Source organism: Sapajus apella, unplaced genomic scaffold (genome assembly GCF_009761245.1).
Source record: "Sapajus apella isolate SASKATOON/1434 unplaced genomic scaffold, GSC_monkey_1.0 scaffold14, whole genome shotgun sequence".
In the NCBI taxonomy this organism is placed as follows: Eukaryota; Metazoa; Chordata; class Mammalia; order Primates; family Cebidae; genus Sapajus; species Sapajus apella.
Window position 1 is genome coordinate 10551528 of NW_022436954.1, and position 20574 is coordinate 10572101.

Sequence of the window (20574 nt, forward strand, 5' to 3'; positions counted from 1 at the left end):
ATAGCAGTGTGAGAACAAACTGATACACCAGCTGAGCCAGTCTTTGGGCCCCAGTAGTGGCAGCAGTGGGGTGAGTGAGCCTGTTTTAAAGCTCCAGAGTGGCTTTTCCTGGCCTTTGTGTTAGTGGTTCTTGAGGGCTCGTTCTTGGGCCTCTAAGATGCTTTCTTAGAAGTGAGCGGTAGGAGCAGTGGGCCTGGTGTGTGGGTAGATTCTCAGGCCCCTGGGAAGCTCGTGTGGTGTGGCTAATGGCAGTAGCAGTGGTGGAGGAAATCACAGGGACCCATGCCATCTTGTTGGTGTTCCTGGAAGCTGCAGTGGATTGGATGGGTTACTTCCTAGTCCCACAGCTGCCCGTAGCAGGGCAGAAGGTATTATCCTCAGTGTGCTTTGGAGACCTTCATCTTCCTTGTCTCTCTTAGTTGGGTGGCAGCTGCAGTGAGTCACTTTGAACTTGGGCCAAGGGTGGGGCACAGCTTAGTGTTAAACTCTCAAATTGGTGCCAGCTGTGGGCTTGTGACCAGAGCGGGTCAGGCCCCTCTCAGGTGCACGGTATGGGGAAGGCTCTGTAGGAAGTGCAGCTCACCTGAGTTTTGGCCTCACAGCAGTCTGTGGCAGAGCACTGAATGTTGTCCTAGGAATTTATAGGAAAGCCTGCCTGCCCTATCCCTCCTTGACTGGGCAGTAGCTGCAGCCATGGCAACTTGAATTTGGCCTGACCGGGGTGAGTGGGGGGCATAGCCCAGCATTAAACTCTCAAAATGGCACCTTGAGCCTGTGGCCAGGGAGGGTGGGATCCCTCCTAGGCAAGAAGCATGTGTAAGACGCTGTGGGGAGTGTAGTCCCCTCACCTTTCAGTCTCATAGCAGCGTGCTGCAGATCTGTGGGTATTGTAGATTTGCATGAGATGGCCTGGTTTTCCTGGCACTTCTTGGGTAGGCAGCAGCTGTAATTGTGTTAGTTTGACCTCGGCCCAAGCGTGGGGCATGGTCCAGCATTCAACTCTTGAGATGGTGCCTTGGGGTTAGGACCAGAAAGGGTGGGGCATCTCCTAGGCAAGCAGTGTGAACAAGAAGGCATGGGGACCGTGGCCCACTTGGGTCTCAGTCTCAACTGCGGCCCATTGCAGGGCGGCCGGTACCCTCCCACGGGCGCATGGGAGCACCTGTTCTTCCCTCGCCCTCCTTGGAGCTGCTCAGTGGCAGCAGCTGTGTCTGTAGATCTCCAATATCTAGGCTCTCAAAAGGGCGCCCAGCTGAGGCTGCTCTAGGTGCCAAAGCGTGTGGGATTCTGTGCGGGCTCACTTTCTGGTGCAACATCTCTGTGCAATCTTTAGGAAGCTCCGTATGCAAGGCCTGATGCTATAGTGCATCTGCTTCAGCGTTTCTCCCACAGCCAAGATCATGAAAGCCCATTTTGGAGTTCTAGGGCTTTCTCTCTTCCCGTTTCCCTAGATCCCACAGCCGCTCTTGGCTCTCAGCCGGTTCCTGGCTGGGCAAGCTGCCTCACACCGTCTCCTTTCTTACTGCTGGTGTTTCTCGTCTCTTCTCTGGCGCATCCAAGTGTTTTTTTCCGAGATGATCTGTTCAAAATGTGAGTATCTAGGTACCATTCTGTTTCCTCTTCTTGGAGGAGGTGCACCAGCAATTAAATTTGGCAGGTCATCCTGCATCCTGATTTTAGGCTTTGTTAGGGTGGGTCTTCTTTCTCCGTTTTTCTTATTCCTAGGTGTAGTCTGTTCTCCTACTTCATTGTTCTTAATTAGAAGCTGTAGCATCTCTGGAGTATCCTTTGAATGTCACGGATGATCAAGAAGGTTTCTGTCTTCTGTCTGCACCTGACTTCACCACTCACCACATTGTGTAGGATCAAGAAGCTATGCTCAGCTCTCAGTCTCCCTGGAATTCACTTCCTTTTTTTTTTTAATAAAAAATTTTTTTTCTTTAGACAAGGTCTCACTCTGTCGCCCAGGCTGGAGTGAAGTGGCAGGATCTCGTCTCACTGCAACCTCCACCTCCTGTTTCAGGTGAGTCTCCTGCCTCAGCCACCCGAGTAGCTGGGATTAAGGCAACCAACAACACACCCGGCTGATTTTTGTATTTTTAACTAGAGATAGGGTTTCACCGCATTGGCCAGGCTGATTTCAAACTCCTAACCTCAAGTGATCTGCCTGCTTTGGCCTCCCGAAGTGCTGTGATTACAGGCTTGAGCCACCGCATCTGGCTAGGAATTTACTTTCTGTTAGGCCTTCTGAAGTTGTATTAAAGGATATGGCTAGAATTCAGCTAAGGACCTAAGGAAAATTGCTTCCTAGACTTCTGAGGTATCTGTTCCATTGTATGCCCATCAAATTCCAGCGACTTTAGCAGTTTCAAACTTAATCTCGGCTTTCGTCCAGCAAGACCACTGTAAGTATTTGGGTTCTACTTTCCTACCACATGATCTGGAAAATGTTTCCAAGGGGAAGTCTGGGTGATTGTGGGGCTCACCTTGTATACTTCCCCATTTCCAAAGAATGGAAACCTGTTGGTTTTTGTACAGTGCCGAAAAATTGATGATTTATGTCTTTTCCCCAGTTTTCATAGCTGGTTTCAGTAAATCTGATATCAGTTATTTCACATTGGATGGAATTAGAAGTCTGTATTAAGACTGTTAGTCAAAGTCTAGCTTAAAAATCTAGTTTAAAATCTGGTTTAAAAATTTTTCAGCAAAATAAATGTAGAGTTAATATTTTTCATATCCTGAGACACAAATCACAAATAATAAGATCTACAGAAATTAAGAGATCGATATAATGCTTAAGTGTAATATAAAGGGCAAATAAATTTATTATAAAATATCCATGTTATTATAGAAAATTTCAGACCTGAGTATCCTGAAATACATCATAATTAGATACCTACACAGTTTTATAATAACTTTGTATGTAAGAGAAAAAGATCAGAAGTCATATGTACAAAAAATATTAAAAAATGAAAGAGCAGAGGTATTAGTGGGAATTAATATTGTAAATAAAGAACAGAATAAGATAATAAAAGAACAGACTTATTCATCTAAGATAGGAGAAAGGAGGATATAATGCTAATCTGTGTAGGCAGAACAGGCTGAGGCCAATTAGAGAGGGCTGAAGTAGAAAAAGTGAGAAATAGTCTCGTAATTAACCGTGCCAAATAGAGCGTTAATTTCTTTGGTTATTTCATGGCATGGGGAAATAGAAAAGTATCCCTTACGAAGTTTGAACTATGAGAGATCCCACTATCTGTTGAGATATATGTTCAGTCTCTAGTACTGGACATGATCTTGGGTGCTGTAATCTTTAAAAATGTATCAAGAAAAATAAAAATAGCTGGGTGTGGTGGCATGTGCCAATAATCCCAGCGACGCAGGAGGCTGAGGCAGGAGAATGGCTTGAACCCAGGAGGCAGAGTTTGCAGTGAGCTGAGATCATGTCATTGCACTCCCCGCGCTCCACCCTGGGCAACAGAGCAAGACTCCATCTCACCAACAAACAAACAAACAAACAAAGTGTATCAAGGATGGATTGGAAGAAGGTAGTTATAACAGAGGCTCTGGAGAAATTATATGGTGGACTCTTGGAGATAAAATCAGAGTAAGACTGAAAAACAGGGAACCCAAACATATACATTCAATATGTAATGTTCACATCAGAGACTTATAAAATTATTGAATTACAAAATATGCATAAACAGTATAAAATTGTGATATAAATTAAAATATGTGCATTTAAAATATGCCTATAAAATGATGAATTTTATACTTACAAAAACAACCTTTTTTAAAATTTATTTTTTAGGTGAAGAGTTTAACACTATTTTATGCTTAAATAATGATGACTGTCTTGTGTACTGGCCATAAGATGTAGACACCCTTCAGTAAGACAGTCATTTGTAACCGTTCTAGCAGTGTCATATCAGGTTAATAAAAACAATCATCTTTATTCTAAAAAATTAAATGAAATTAAACGAGCTCCTATGTCAGAATGTAGTTCTCTTTCTGTAGATTATACTCCTAACCTAGGCGGGTATGTGGAAGCTTCTACTGACCACAGTTAAGAGCCACTCAATTCTGAGAAGCTCTCTCCTAGGCATTAGAAGCTTCTTTGATAATGTGGCTACGCCTTCGCACTGAGCCTCCACCAGCAGCATTTGGCTGAAGTGCTTTCGTGTGCATTGCTCCTCAGGTTACAGCAATTTTCAGGAAACCCGAGGCTTCCGGTCTCATCTCTCCCTAGTGTTCCCGTGTTGGGGCCCGCAGGCAGTGGTGATAGGTATCTTGCTTTTTTACCCCTTGCAAGTTCTGACTTTTAGGAGTGACCCATGGTCCGCCTCTGCAGGCTCCTATAGCCATGTCTTCTTTTAACCTTGCTGGCTTTTGTTCTGGTTGTTCTAGATCAGGTCAGCAAGTCCCACCTGGGTCCCAAAGACTATCAGTAGGGAGTGTGATTTTTCCTGTAGGCAGCCACAAACTTTACAGCTGCTTCGTCTCTTCCCCAGCTTCAGAGAGTAGAACCATTTGAATGCCACACTCCTGCTGTGGAATGCTGAGGTGAGAGGATAACCTCCTTCCATAAACACCTAATGTGTGCCATGGGATGGGGAAATAGAGTGTTCCTTACAGTGAAAAGGCACCTGCATTCGTTTCCCAGAGCGAACGTAACAAGGTGTCACAGATGAGTGGCTTAGAATGACAGAAGTGTATTGTCTCACTGTTCTGGAGGTTAGAACTCCAAAATCGAGGTGCTGGCAGGGTCATGCTCCCTCAGAAACCTGTAGGAGAAGGATCCTTCCTGACCTCTTCCTGGTTTGCTGGAAATCTTTGGCACTTCTCAGCTTCTGGGTGCATTGCTCCAATCCTTCATCTTTACGTGGTTTTCTCCCTGTGCGTCTTCACATTGTTTTCCCTCTGTGCATATCTGTGTCTTTGCCTAATTTTCCCTTCTCTCCTTTTTTTTTTTTTTTGAGGCAGAGTCTCACTCTGTCTCCCAGGCTGGAGTGCAGTGGCATAATCTCAGCTCACCACAACCTCTGCCTTCTGGGTTCAAGCGATTCTCCTGCCTCAGCCTCCTGAGTAGCTGGGGTTACAGGTGCACACCACCATGCCTGGCTAATTTTTGTATTTTTAGTAGAGATAGAGTTTCACTATGTTGTTTAGACTGGTCTTGAACTCCTGACCTGAAGCAATCTAACTGCCTCAGTCTCCCAAAGTGCTGGGATTACAGGTGTGAGCCCCTCTGCCCGGCCCAATTTTCCCTTTTTATAAGGAAACCAGTGATATTGGATTCGGCTCTATCCTAATAACTTCATTTTAATTTGATTGGTTCTGTAAATACTCTACTTCTAAATAAGGTCATATTCTGAGTACTGGGGATTAGGACTTCAATATAATTTTTTGAGGGGGACACAACTCAATACATTACATTTTCATCAAGATTTTAAGTGATTTTCTGGCCTGAAAATATTGAGTACATCTGCTTTCAGAGGGAGGTTCTAGTCACCAATTCTTGGAAAACAGGAAAAATTCAATCTGGCTTCCTATACCATTATGCTACTGATATGATAAAAGCTGATAAATAATAAGTAATAAAAACTTATTGAGGAACTACTATAAGTTAGGAGATGTGGGAAGCTCTTTTAATGATATATTGTCATTTAATTCTTCCATCTACTCTATGGGTTAGACAATTACTTCTGTTTTACGGATGAGAAAACAAAAGTACAGAGAGAGCAAAAGTCTTGACATTACCACATGAACATTTTGCCAACTTCCAAAATCAGAATATTTTCTCCTCTTGGATGAAGGAGTCCCTTAATTTAAGCCAATCTCCTCCAAACTAGATAAAGTAGGCATTTAACACTACTCTGCTACATCCCCTCAACCACAGGGATTGGAGAGGCTATATTTATCCACGTTAACACATATTGGCTTTTAAAAAGGAAAGAGTCAATTTGTGATCAAATCGCATGCTTTATTGAAGAACTAAGAAATAAGAGTAATGGAAAGGACTTAATTAGAATTCATTTTCCATGTGGCCTCTTGAAAAAATTAGAGTTCTTCACAAATTCACAATCTTTTGTTCTTGACTGGAGTCACACGGGTTCCTTGCAAATTATAAAGAAATAGAAGGTATGGATGGTGTGATTTCCAAGGATTCCGACAGTGACATTTCTGAGGGCGAAGTACCTGAGATGAATTGAGTGATAGGAAATTGGTCATTATTATAGTCTAAAATAAGAGGCTTATCCTGAGCCATTGAATACAAATATGCAAACCTGGCATGTGGTTAGTTAAAACTGTACTGGGAAAGACAGTAGCTACTCTGTTCTGGGGGCCTAGCGAAAGGCATATCAGACCTATAACTCAGCAGTTATCAGAAGTCTCAATGAACTGCAACAGCCATATTAAACTAGAATATTCTTCTTCCTAAAATGATTTTAACCTTCAGCTGGACTCTAGTGAGTCCTGATTTCTCTTGGGACTCTACTTCATGTTCCAGATCAGAAGAGAAATACCAGAACAACCAATGGAGCGGAGAGCCAACTGGGTCATACTACAGGATTTTTGGGAGCCACTGCAGAAGGCATTCTAATGGGAACGGTGTCATTCTTTTCTCGAGTAAAACTCTGTTTTTCTATTTTGTTTTTAAGTTCACAGCAGAATATTATATTGTATAAGCACATACACACAAAACTGAAAATACATGAACATTTTAAAAATAGTTTTCTAATCAAGTAACAGGTTAGTATTTAAAGCTATGTTCAATAGTTATTGAGCAGTATGGGAAATAGAAATAAAGGATAAGTAGTTTATTAAACAAATTTTATTTAATCTAAGATCTAGCATTGAGTGTGAAACTAACATACAAAACATTAATAAGCTTCCTAAATATCTTTCAAGTTTATCATATTCTCTTTATTCTTCATTGTTTAAGTTTAGGTACTCATTGTTTGCCTTGCCTGTTAGGGCAACCACTTAATTATATTCATCTATAGCTTTGTTCTTCTTTGATTCTATCTCTATTTTCCTGCCAGAATGATGACATTCTGGTTGACTCCCTCAAAATTAGCCTACTACGTATGATTTGTCTGAACCCGTCATGGTAATCCTATTCCGTTTGCTATTACTTAATTCAGAGATGAGCACACCTGAGGCAATTAAGCCAAGTGAAGTAAAGAGAGGCCTCCTTGTCGCTTCTGAGATAGGCCAATTTCTCCTGCTGGCTGTGAACCAGAAATTATGCTGCCTAAGCCATCTTATGATCATGGGATGATTCCTGATTGATTCAGCAGTTTGAGTTGGGGGCAGGGGGAAGGGCTGTAATTTGCTGCAGAAAATATTGTAATGAGAAGAATTATATAACTGAAAGGGCTGATCAAGAAACACTGTTGTTAAAAACCCTGCGAGAGTACCCTGCTATCTATAGACTAAATTCAAAATACTTTAATAAGGTATAGTTAAGCCACGTTAAGATCTGGTCTCGATTTACTTCTACTGCCTTGTTTTCTGCTATTCTCCTCCACATATTCTACAGGAATTCCCCAAACATGCCATTCCTTTGGCTTCTGGCAGAGTTTTAGCTTGACACCAAATTACAGATTTTGTTTTGAATTAATTATCTATTTTGAAAGGATTTAGGGAAAATAGGTAAGGCGATAAAATCATCAACTATTACAATCTATTTCGTCACCTTGGTTAGTGAGCGTGTTTTTACTCTTTATTATTTTAATGTAATATATTGCATTGATTGATTTTGGTATGTTAAACTAACTTTGAATTTATACAATACCTCTCACTTGGCCGTATAATCATATTTATATGTTGCTAGATTTGATTTGCAAGGTTTTTGTTGAAGAGTTTTGTATCTGTAGTCATCAGACATGTTGGTCTGTATTTTTCTTCCCTTGGCCAATTTATCTATAATTTTTCTTTTATTAAATGTACTTTTGGTGTGATATCTAATATACCATTACCTAATTCAGACCACAAATAATTATGCCTGTATTTTCTTCTAAGAGTTTTATAGTGTTAGCTTTTAAATTGAGGTCTGTACACTTTGAGTTAATTTGTGTATATTCTGTGAGGCAGTGGTCTAACTCCATTCTTTTGCATGCAGATATCCAGTTGTCCTAACACCATTCGTTGAAGAGACTGCTATTTCTTCATTGTATTGTCTTGTCATGCTAGTCAAAACTCAAGTGGCTGTGTAAGAGCTCATTTTTGGGTTTTTTATCCTATTCTACTGACTTTTATGTTTATTATTGTGCCAGTGCCACAATGTCTTGATTACCATAACTTTTTAGTAACTTTTGAAACTAGAAAGTGTGAGCCTTCCTGTTAGCCCAAACTGCACAAGTTTATAAATTCCCTGCTATTTTGCAGACCTTGGTCAAAGTGAAGCATTTCACAGGAGTTTGGGATGTGAGAAACATCCTGCCTAGCCACCTGACCATGAGGCAGACGAAGGCCCAACTAAAGAAATGTCCCTATTACATCTTGCTGGGCAAAGGCCCAGGAAACACCACAATGATATCTCGACAAAACAAGGGTCAAAGATCCTTGTTCTGGGATCTAGCAGTATGGCTTGCTGCCAGGCAGGACATTGATAAGATGTTCCCATGATAAGAACATCTTATCAATGTCCTGCCTGGCAGCAAGCCATACTACTAGACCCCTCCCATCTGGCCTGTAAGCAGTGGGGGACTCTGGCATGATGCTGGTCCCCCACTTCTGTAGGATTTATGCTGGATATATACGCTGCATTGGCTGTTGAGCCGCCCTCTTTATGTGCGTGTTTTTCTTTAACTCTTGCCTTCCCTTGAAAACCTAGCACATCCTAATTTGTTTTTCTTTTTTAATATTGGTTTGACTATTTTGGGTCTTTTCCATGTTCATATGAATGTTAGGATAAGCTTGTCAATTTCTGAAGAAAGTCAGCTGCAATTTAACAGGGGTTGTGTTAAATTGCATACTAATTTGGGGAGTATTACCATCCTAATATTGTCTTTGATCTATGAACATAGGATGTCTTCTCATTTGTTTATATATTCTTAAATTTCAACAATGTTTTGAAGTTTGTAATAGACAAGTATTGTACTTCTTTTAAAAAATTTATTTCTAAATTTATAAAGTGTAAAGTGAAGTATATTTATTCCTTTTCATGTTACTGTAACTGTGTTTTTGTATACAAAAATACAATTGGCTTTTGTATGTTGGTCATGTATTCTGCCATTTTGTTAAACTTATTTGTTAGGTCTAATAGATTTTAATGAATTTTTTTTAGCATTTTATACAAGATCAGATAATGTTATTTGTAAAAAGTGTTAGCTTTACTTTTTCCTCAAACTAAATTCTTTTGTTTATTTTTTGCTGCCTGATTTTCCTGGATAGAACCTTCAATACAATGTTGAATATAAGTGGCAACATATCTCGTTCCTTATCTTAGAGGAAAATGATTCAGTATCTCTTTATCAAGCATTATATTACCTATAAATTTTAAATAAATGGCCATTTTAGGTTGAGAAAATTCCATCCTATATTCCTAGTTTGTCAACTTTTCTAATCATAAAAGTGTGTTCAATTTTGTTAAATTCTTCTTCTATGTCTTTTGAGGTGAACATGTGGTTTCCGGCTTTCATTCTATTAGTAAGGTGTAATACATTGATTAGTTCTCATATGTTGAACCAGCTCTGTACCCTTAGGATAAATCCTAACTAGTCATGATAAATAATACTTTTTTTTTATGTTGCTAGATTCCATTTGCTAATAGTTTTTGAGGATTTACACATCTATATTCATAATGGATATCGGTCTATAGTTTCCTTTTAATCCAATGTCTTTCTTTTATTTTGTTTTATTTTTAATTCCAGCATTCATTGAATCCCTCTGCTTTTAGAGGAATTTTTAATTTTATTTATTTATTTTTATTCTATTTTTTTAAAATTTATTTATTTAACTTCAGGTACATACTATATCTGGCATTTCTCCCCATGTTATCCCTCTCCACCCCCCGCTGCCTCTCCCCTACCCCCCCAACTGCCCCCAGAGTGTGATGCTCCTCTCCCTGAGTCCACCTGCTCTCATTGTTCAACACCCACCTATGAGCGAGAACATGCAGTGTTTGGCTTTCTATTCTTGTGTCAGTTTGCTGAGAATGATAGTTTCCAGATTCATCCTAGTACTAGCCTTATAAAATGAGTTAGGAAGTGTTTATTCCTCCTCTCTTTTTTTTGGAAAAAGTTAGTAAAGGACTACTATTAATGCTTTAAACCTTTGGTAGAGTTCACAATATATATCTGAGTCTGGACTGTTCTGTATGGAAAGGTTTTGATTACTAATGTGATTCTTTAACTTGTGATAGGTGATTTAGGTTTCTATTTCTTCTTGAGTCAGTTTCAGTCATTTGTGTATTTCTAGAAACTTGTCCATTTCATGTAGGTTATCTAATTTGTTGACATATCAATGTTCAATATTTTTACTTCTATAACATTGTCATTAATGTTTTTTCTTATAATTACAGTAAATTAAGTCTTTTTTCTTGGTCAGTGTGGTTAATGGTTTGTTATTTTGGGGTACTTTTTAAAGAATGAGCCTTTGGTTTCATTGTTTTTCTCTACTGTTTTCCTATCTTCTATTTCACTTGTTTCTACTCTAGTCTTTATTATTTTCACTTTAGGTTTAGTTTTCTTTTCTTTTCCTGATTTTTAAGAAGGAAAGTTGGGTTTCTGATTTGAGATACTTATTCCATTCAAAATGCAGTCTTTACAGCTTTACATTTTCCAATATTTCTTCATGAACTCACTGTTCTATTTTTTCTTTCTCTCTTCTTTCCGTATGTGATCACCATTTTTGTTTCAAAGGTGTTTCAAAGGTGTCTGAACCTCTGTTCATGTTTCTTCATTTGTTTTCATTCTGTTTCATAGAATGAGTAATTTCAACTGATCTATTGTCAAGTTTGTGGATTATTTCTTCTGCCAGCTCAAATTTTCTGTTGAGATCCTTGAGTAAAATTTTCATTTTAGTTATTATAATTTTCTGCTCTACAATTTCTATTTGATTCTTTTTGAAAAATAGTTTGTATTTTATGTTATCATTAATATTCTCTTTTTGGTGAGAGATGGCGTACATACTTTTAGTTTTATTAGACATTTTAAAACTTTTTTGTGCTTATTCGTAATTGCTGATTTAAAAGTTACTTTTTTTTCTAGTAACAGACTTTCCCAACAAACTTTTTTTGGGAAAATTTTTATTGACTGTTTTTCCCCTGTATTTAGGCCATACTTTTCTGTTTCTTTGCGTTTTTTATATTTTTACTCATTAAAAATTGAACATTTAAAATAATATAGTGTGGCAACATTGTAGATCAGAGCCCTCTAGGTTTTTTTTTTTTTTTTAAATGGTACTTTAGGTTCTGGGGTACATGTGCAGATCATGCATGATTGTTGCTTAGGTACATATACGGCAAGGTAGTTTGCTGCCTTCATCCCCTCATCACCTATATCTGGTATTTCTCCCCATGTTATCCTTCCCTACTCTCCCCACCCACTGCTGTCCCTCCTCTAGACCTCACAACTGACTGCAGTGTGTGATGCTCCTCTCCCTGTCCATTTGTTCTCATTGTTCAACACCCGTCTATGAGTGAGAACATGCAGTATTTGGTTTTCTGTTCTTGTGTCAGTTTGCTGAGAATGATGGTTTTCAGATTCGTCCATGTCCCTATGAAGGACACAAACTCATCATTTTTATGGCTGCATAGTATTCCATGGTATATATGTGCCACATTTTCTTTATCCAGTCTATCGGTGATGGGTTGGCTCCAAGTCTTTGCTATTGTAAACAGTGCCACAATGAACATACGTGTGCATGTGTCTTTATAATAGAACAATTTATAATCCTTTGGGTATAAACCCAGTAATGGGATTGCTGGGTCAAATGGAATTTCTATTTCTAGGTCATTGAGGAATTGCCATACTGTCTTCCACAATGGTTGCACGAATTTACACTCCCACCAACAGTGTAAAACTGTTCCTATTTCTCCACATCCTCTCAAGCATCTGTTGTCTCCTGATTTTTTAATGATTCCCATTCTAACTGGCATGAGATGGTATCTCAATGTGGTTTTGATTTGCATTTCTCTAATAACCAGTGATGATGAGCTTTTTTTCATATGTTTGTTTGCCTCATATATGTCTTCTTTTGATAAGTGTCTGTTCATATCCTTCTCCCACTTTTGAATGGGTGTGGGTTTTTTTTTTATTGTAAATCTGTTTTAGTTCTTTGTAGATTCTGGATATTAGCCCTTTGTCAGATGGGTAGATTACAAAATTTTTTTTCCATTCTGTTGGTTGCCAGTTCACTCTAATGATTGTTTCTTTTGCTGTACAGAAGCTCTTAAGTTTAATTAGATCCCATTTGTCTATTTTAGCTTTTGTTGCCACTGTTGCAGTGTTCTAGCCATGAAGTCCTTGCCTATGCCTATGTCCTGAATGGTTTTGCCTAGGTTTTCTTCTAGAGTTTTTATGGTGTTAGGTCTTATGTTTAGATCTTTAATCCATCTGGAGTTAATTTTAGTATAAGGTGTCAGGAAGGGGTCCAGTTTCTGCATTCTGCACATTGCTAGCCAGGATTCCCAACATCATTTATTAAACAGGGAATCCTTTCTCTATTGCTCGTTGTCAGGTTTGTCAAAGATCAAATGGTTGTAGATGTGTGGCATTGCCTCCGAGGCCTCTGTTCTGTTCCATTGGTCTATATGTCTGTTATGTACGAGTACCATGCTGTTTTGATGACCGTGGCCTTGTAATATAGTTTGAAGTCAGTCAGCATGATGCCTCCAGCTTTGTTCTTTTTGCTTAGGATTGTTTTGGCTATGCGGGCTCTCTTTTGGTTCCATATGAAGTTTGAAGTGTTTTTTTCCAGTTTTGTGAAGAAGGTCATTGGTAGCTTGATGGGGATAGCATTGAATTTATAAATTACTTTTGGCAGTATGGCCATTTTCATGATATTGATTCTTCACAACCATGAACATACAATGTTTTTCCATCTGTTTGTGTCCTCTCTTATTTCCTTGAGCAGTGGTTTGTAGTTCTCCTTGAAGAAGTCCTTTACATCCTTTGTTAGTTGTATTCCTAGGTATTTTATTCTCTTTGTAGCAATTGTGAATTGCAGTTCGCTTTTGATGTGGCTCTCTGTTAGTCTGTTATTGGTGTATAGGAATGCTTATGATTTTTGCTCATTGATTTTGTATCTGCAGACTTTGCTGAAGTTGCTTATCAGTTTCAGATTTTGGGCTGAGACGATGGGGTCTTCTAAATATACAATTATATCATCAGCAAATAGAGACAATTTGACTTCCTCTTTTCATAACTGAATAACCTTTATTTCTTTTTCTTGCATGATTGCTTTGGCTAGCCCATATTATATTGAATAGAAGTGGTGAGAGAGGGCATCCTTGTCTTGTGTCAGATTTCAAAGGGAATGTTTCTAGTTTTTGCCCATTCAGTATGATATTGGCTGTGGGTTTGTCATACACAGCCTTTATTATTTTGTGATACGTTCCATCAATACCTAGTTTATTGAGGGTTTTTAGCATAAAGGGCTGTTGAATTTTGTCGAAGGACTTCTCTGCGTCTATTTAGATAATCATGTGGTTTTTGTCTTTGGTTCTGTTTATGTGATGGATTACATTTATAGACTTGCATATATTGAACCAGCCTTGCATCCCCGGGATGAAGCTTACTTGATCGTGATGAATCAACTTTTTGATTTGCTGTTGCCTTGGGTTTGCTAGTATTTTATTGAAGATGTTTGCGTCGATGTTAATCATGGATATTGGCCAGAAGTTTTCTTTTTTAGTTGAGTCTCTGCCCGGTTTTGGTACCAGGATGATGTTGGTCTCATAAAAAGACTTAGGGAGGATTCCCTCTTTTTGTATTGTTTGGAATAGTTTCAGAAGGAATGGTACCAACTCCTCTTTGTAAGTCTGGTAGAATTCGGCTGTAAACCCATCTGGACCTGGACTTTTTTTGGTTGGTAGTCTATTAATTGCTGCCTCAACTTCGGCCCTTGTTATTGCTGGTCTACTTAGGATTTCAGCTTCCTGGTTTAGTCTTGAGAGAGTGCAAGTGTCCAGGAATTTATCCATTTCTTCCAGATTAACTGATTTGTGTGCATAGAGTTGTTTGTAGTAACCTCTGATGGTAGTTCATATTTCTGTGGAATTAGCGATGATGTCCCCTTTATCGTTTTTAATTGCATCTATTTGATTCTTCTCTCTTTTTTATTAGTTTGGCTAGTGGTCTATCTATTTTGTTCATCTTTTCAAAAAACCAGCTCCTGGATTTGTTGATATTTTGAAGGGTATTTTGTGTCTCTATTTCCTTCAGTTCTGCTCTGATCTTAGTTATTTCTTGTCTGCTAGCTTTTGAGTTTTTTTGATCTTGCTCCTCTAACTCTTTCAAATTTGATCATAGGGTGTCAATTTTGATCTTTCCTTGCTCCTAATGTGGGCATTTGTTGCTATGAATTACCCTCTAGACACTGCTTTAACTGTGTCCCAGAGATTCTGATATGTTGTGTCTTTGTTCTCACTGGTTTTGAAGAACATCTTTATTTCTGCCTTCATTTCATTGATAATCCAGTTGACATTCAGGAGCCAGTTGTTCAGTTTCCATGAAGTTTTTGAACTTTCCATGAAGTTTTTGTGGGTTTGAGTTAGTTTCTTAATCCTGAGCTCTAATTTGATTGTACTCTGGTCTGATAGACTGTTATGATTTCCGTTCTTTTGCATTTGCTGAGGAGTGATTTACTTCCAATTATGTGGTAGATTTTAGAGTAAGTGTGATGTGGTGCTGAGAGGAATGTATATTCTGTGGATTTAGGGTGGAGAGTTCTGTAGGTTCACTTGGTCCAGATCTGCATTCAAGTCCTGGATTTCCTTGTTCATTTTTTGTCTCTTTGATCTGTCTCATACTGACATTGGAGTGTTAAAGTCTCCCACTATTATTGTGCAGGGGTCTAAGTCTCTTTGTAGGTGGTTAAGAACTTGCTTTATGTATCTGGGTGCTCCTGTATTTGGTGAATATATATTTGGGATAGTTAGCTCTTCTTGTATTGATCCTTTTACCATTATGTAATGCCCTTCTTTGTCTCTTTTGATTTTTGTTGGTAAGACTAGGATTGCCACTCCTGCTTTTTTTTTTTTTTTTTTTTTTTTGCTCTCCATTTGCTTGGTAAATCTTCCATCCCTTTATTTTGAGTCTATGTGTGTCTTTGTATGTGAGATGGGTTTCCTGAATACAGCACACTGATGGGTTCTGACTTTTTATCCAGTTTGCCAGTCTGTGTCTTTGGATTGGGGCATTTAGTCCATTGACATTTAAGGTTAATATTGTTATATGTGAATTTGATCCTGCCATTTTGTTACTGGTTGGTTGTTTTGCCCTTTGGTTGGCATAATTTCTTTATTGCGTCATTGGTCTTTACCATTTGGTTCTTTTTTGCAGTGGTTGGTACTGGTTGTTCCTTTCTGTGTTTAGTGCTTCCTTCAGGAGCTCTTGTAGGGCAGGTCTGGTAATGACAGAATCTCTCAGCAATTGCTTGTCTTTAAAGGATTTTATTTCTCCTTCACTTGTGAAGCTTAGTTTGGCTGGATATAAAATTCTGGGTTGAAAGTTCTTTTCTTTAAGGATGTTGAATATTGGCCCCTACTCTCTTCTAGCATGTAGGGTTTCTGGTGAGAGACCCACTGTGAGTCTGATAGACTTCCCTTAGTGGGTGACGGGACCCTACCCTCTGGCTGCCCTTAGCATTTTTTCCTTCATTTCCACCCTGGTGAATCTGATGATTATGTGCCTTGGGATTGCTCTTCTAGAGGAGTATTGTTGTATTGTTCTCTGTATCTCCTGTATTTGAATGTTGGCCTGCCTTGCTAGGTTGGTGAAGTTCTCCTGGATAATATCCTGAAGAGTGTTTTCCAGCTTGGATTCATTCTCCTTATCACATTCAGGCACATTGATCAAGCGTAGATTAGGTCTTTTCACATATCCCATATTTCTTGGAGGCATTGTTCATTTCTTTTTACTCTTTTTTTCTTGCCTTCTCGTTTTATTTCATTGAGTTCATCTTCAATCTCTGATATCCTTTCTTCTGCTTCATCAATTCAGTTATTGAAACTTGTGTATGCTTCACGAAGTTCTTGTGCTGTGTTTTTCAGCTCCATCAAGTAGTTTATGTTCTCTAAGCTGGTTATTCTAGTTAGCATTTCGTCTAACCTTATTTTCAAGGTTTTAAGTTTCTTTGCATTGGGTTAGAAAATGTTTCTTTGGCTCAGAGAAGTTTGTTATTACCCACCTTCTGAAGCCTGCTTTTGTCAATTTGTGAAATTTGTTCTCCATCCTGCTTTGTTCCCTTGCTGGTGAGGAGTGGTGATCTTGTGGTAGGGGAGAAGCGTTCTGGTTTTGTGTGGGTTCATCCTTTTTGTGCTGGTTTCTTCCCATCTTGCTGGATTTATCTAGTTTTGATCTCACGTAGCTGCTTGGGGAGGTGGCCTTTCCTTTGTCTGCCTGCAGAGGTGCTGCTGGGCTCCCAGGGATTCAGTGGAACTGCTGTGTATTTTCCCTGTGTCTTTTATTTACTCAGGAAAATTAGTCTGCAGTGGAGGTTCCCCTGTCCCCTGCCAAGCTCAGTTGCTCCTGGTCACTCTCTACGTGATGATCTGGCTGTGAAACTCTGAAGGAAGAGTTTTTTAGCCTGCTCGGCTTTGTTGGGGAGAGACCTGTCCTGCTGTATGGACTATTTCCCTGCTTTCAGTTCCCCTTGTTTCTGGGGTTGGGTAGCTCCGTCCCACTGGCTTTCTGGCTTTCTTGTCACCAGCCAGTGCTTATGCCTAGATCTGTGCGGACAGCCCCGGCACCGGCCGAAGTTACTGTTCTGCCCTGTTCAGGCAGCTCACAGAGGCTTTTCAGCCCAGTGAAGATCTCCTGTTCTGTGGGTTGTAGAGGGCTTGGGTGGAGAGCTGTATCCGAACCAAAGTTCCAGAAGGGGAGATCCCCTAGTCCTCCAGTCAGTTCACGCACCACCTGGGTGGGGCAGTGCCCTGCCTTGCCTCAACTTGCCCTATTTGGTTTATACCCACTGTCCAACCAGACCCACAAAATGAACCTGGTACCTTGTTTGGAATTGTGGAGACCACTCGACTTCTGCGTCTCCCTTGCTGGGAGCTGCATTTTGGAGCTGCCACTTATTCGGCCATCTTGGGACACCCCCCCCACCCGTCCAGGGGTTGGTTTTATCATTGTTTTTGTTATTCTGCTTTGTTAACTTAGTGGTCAGCTAGTGATTGGACATAGATTTACTTAATTCTCTTGAACCAGTAAGTTTCCATGACTTTGGTGAAAGGTTGTGTGTGTGTGCATGTTTGTATGTGTTTGTGTTGGGGTAAGGCTTTAAAGCTCTGGGAGAGTTTGGAACTCTGCCTTAGCTATCACTTCTTGCTTTTATCATAAAAGCAGGAGATGGGTTGTGAGGGATTGGACTAGGACAAGTTACAATACCACAAAGCTCACTGTTCTTACCATTATTCAGCCATTTAACTTGAATGGTTAAATTGGATTTCCTTCAGGTCAGCCAGAGGTTGGAGGTTAGGTCATTTTCAGGTCTTTTATTGGCATATACACATCCCTGCATATGCATGTGACCTTTTATGTTTCCAGATATTGTCATAATTTCAAAATATTGTATGGACACCTTACTGCTCAGATTTTTTTTTTTAATGTGACCTTTTGTTTGCCACAACTCTTATCTCTGCCCCAGGCAGCTGTGATGTTAAATGCTTTTGATTGTTCTGACAACCCAGAAAGAAAAGCTGTTTACAGTGACTGTGTTCTGAGTGAAATTAAATTAAAAAGAGTCTTGCCTGTGGGGATTTCTGCGGAGCTGCCAGACAAGTTAACAACAATTCTCTGAGAATGGGGCTTTTTTGGGGCACTTAAATCCCCTTTGGCCCTTTCCTATGGTTGTTAGGCTGTTTTTTTTTCCCACAGGTACTATGGTTGCAAGGTTGTTACTTTTAAAGGCTACTGAGGAGATGGGGTGAGATGGATGGGAATAGGGCAAGCTGCAATACCACAGAGCTTACTGTTCTTACCATGATTCAGCCATTTAACTTGAATAAATGCTTCTTAGAATGTCATAGGTCTTTGACTAATTTCCAAAGTTCTGAGAAAGTTGATTTTGACAACTTTTTCAGTATTCTCTTTGCTTTTATTGAGAAATGAGTTTTTGGAGGTTCTTACTGTTCTATTCTAGAAGTACTCTTTTCAGTGTCCTCTAAAATGTTTATTTTCTGAAGGCATTTGATATTCCAAATGTTGGAAACCAGTATTTAAAAACTAAATTTGAATTTCTGGGTTTATAACAGTCAGTATCCCCATATGACCAGTATGATCTCTGAAACCTTTTTGGTCTGTATATTTCCTTTATTAATCTCCTGGGAAATGCAAGTCTAAAAGAATTCTACATAGTTTTGCATGGCAAGTTGTTTGACTTCAATTCCACACAATATCAGGGAGAAGATATTTCAGAATGTTTCCAAATGCTCTTGACTTAATTTTTGAAGCAACACTCCTGTTTGCCAAGTCTTACTTTGAACTCTCAGAGAGGGCCCTTAATATAAACTGCCTGTATCTTGATTTAACTGCCAGAAACAAAGTTACTCACTTTCTTCAGTGTATTTTTCATGGCCAAATGCTTCTGTAACCCAACAGATGGTTATTATTACAATGGTCAACTCTAAGATGGTGCAGAGTAGTAAATATTGTAAGAGTATCATACCAGCCATCTGAATAAAAAGAAATCTTCATATTAACCACTTAAAATTATACTAGATCAACATTTAGAAAATAGGGAGTAAATATTCATCATAGCAGTCTCACACAATTATGATTATTTTTGGGTATTTTCATAACAACTAAGTATGTTTTAAATTTATGGAGTACTTACATACTGTCCTCCTGTATTAATTTCCTTGGGCAATATAATAGAGTACCACAAACTGGGGGGCTTAACACAACAGAATTTTATTGCCTTATGGGTCTGGATGCCAAAAGTTCAAAATAAATTTATTGGCAGGATCATGCTATTTCTGAGGCTTATAGGAGAGAATCTTCCATTGTCTCTTCAAGGTCCTTGTAGCTCCAGGTGTTCCTTGACTTGTAATAGTATAACTCTTATCTCTGCCTCTGTTCAGATGGTGATATGGTTCATCTCTGTGTCCCCACCCAAATCTCATTTTGAACTGTATTCTCCATGTGCTGAAGGAGGGACCTGATGGGAGGTGACTAGATCATGGGGGTGGTTCCCCCATGCTGTTCTCATAATAGTGAGTGAGTTATGAGATCTGATGGTTGAAAAGTCTGTGGCAATTCTCCCTTTACTCTCTCTCCTGCCTCCTGGAGAAGAAGGTACTTGCTTCTCCTTTGCCTTCCACTATGTTTGTATGTTTCACAAGGCTTACCCAGCCATGTGGAACTGTGAGCCAATTAACTCTGTTAATTTTAAATTACCCAGTCTCAGACAGCTCTTTATAGCAGTGTGAAAATGAACTAATACAGGAAATTGGCACCAGGAGTGGGGTACTGCTATAAAGATAAGCTGAAAATGTGGAAGCAACTTTGGAACTGGGTAATAGGCAGAGGCTGGAACAGTTTTGAGGGCTCGGAAGAAGACAGGAAGACGTGGGAAAGTTTGGAACTTCCTTAGACTTGTTGAATGATTTTGACTGAAATGCTGACAGTAATGTGGACAATGAAGTCCAGGCAGAGGTGGTCCCAGATGGAGATGAGGAACTTATTGGGAACTGGAACAAAGGTCAGTCTTCCTATGCTTTAGCAAAGAGACTGGTGGCATTTTGCTCCTGCCCTAGAGATCTGTGGAATTTTGAGCTTAAAAGAGATGTTTTAGGGTATCTGGTGGAAAAAATTTCTAAGCAGCAAAGAGTTTAAGAGATGGCCTGGTTTTTTTCTAAAAGCATATTCCCATAGGTGTGAAGAAAGATTATCTGAAACTGGAAGTTGTGTTTAAAAGGGGAGCAGAGTATAAAAGTTTGGAAAATTTGCAGCCTGATCATATGGAAGAAAAGAAAAACTCATTTTCTGGAGGGAAATGTAAGCCAGCTGCAGAAATTTGCAAGGAACCAAATATTGATAGCCAAGACAATGGGAAAAATGTCCCCAGGGAATGTCAGACATCTTCACTGCAGGCCTTCCCATCACAGGCCTGGAGGCCTAGGAGGAAAAAATGGTTTTGTGGGCTGGGCCCAGGGCCCCTGCTGCTGCTCTGTGCAGTCTCGGGGCTTGGTGCCTCCCAGCCGTACCAGCTCCAGCTGTGGCTAAAAGGGGCCAATGTATGGCTTGGGCTGTTGCTCCAGAGGAAGCAAGCCCCAAGCCTTGGTGGCTTCCAGGTGGTGTTGCACCTGTGGGTGTGCAGAGTTCAGGAGTTGAGGCTTGCTGGCCTCCACCTAGATTTCAGAGGATGTATGAAAATGCCTGGATGTCCAGGAAGAAG

At 39.6% G+C, this 20574-nt stretch overlaps 1 protein-coding gene across 1 annotated transcript in view; it reads right to left on the minus strand.

The window, feature by feature from the left end:
- Positions 1-5962: 5962 nt before the first annotated feature.
- Positions 5963-20574, minus strand: part of LOC116554962 (membrane-spanning 4-domains subfamily A member 8-like) — a 62605-nt gene continuing 47993 nt past the window's right edge. The window contains exons 7-8 of the mRNA XM_032283279.1: positions 18730-18850; positions 5963-6198 (exon numbers count right to left, since the gene is read on the minus strand). Coding sequence (XP_032139170.1) covers positions 6125-6198; positions 18730-18850 — 195 coding nt within the window. The 3' untranslated portion in view covers positions 5963-6124. The remainder of the gene's footprint in view (positions 6199-18729; positions 18851-20574) is intronic.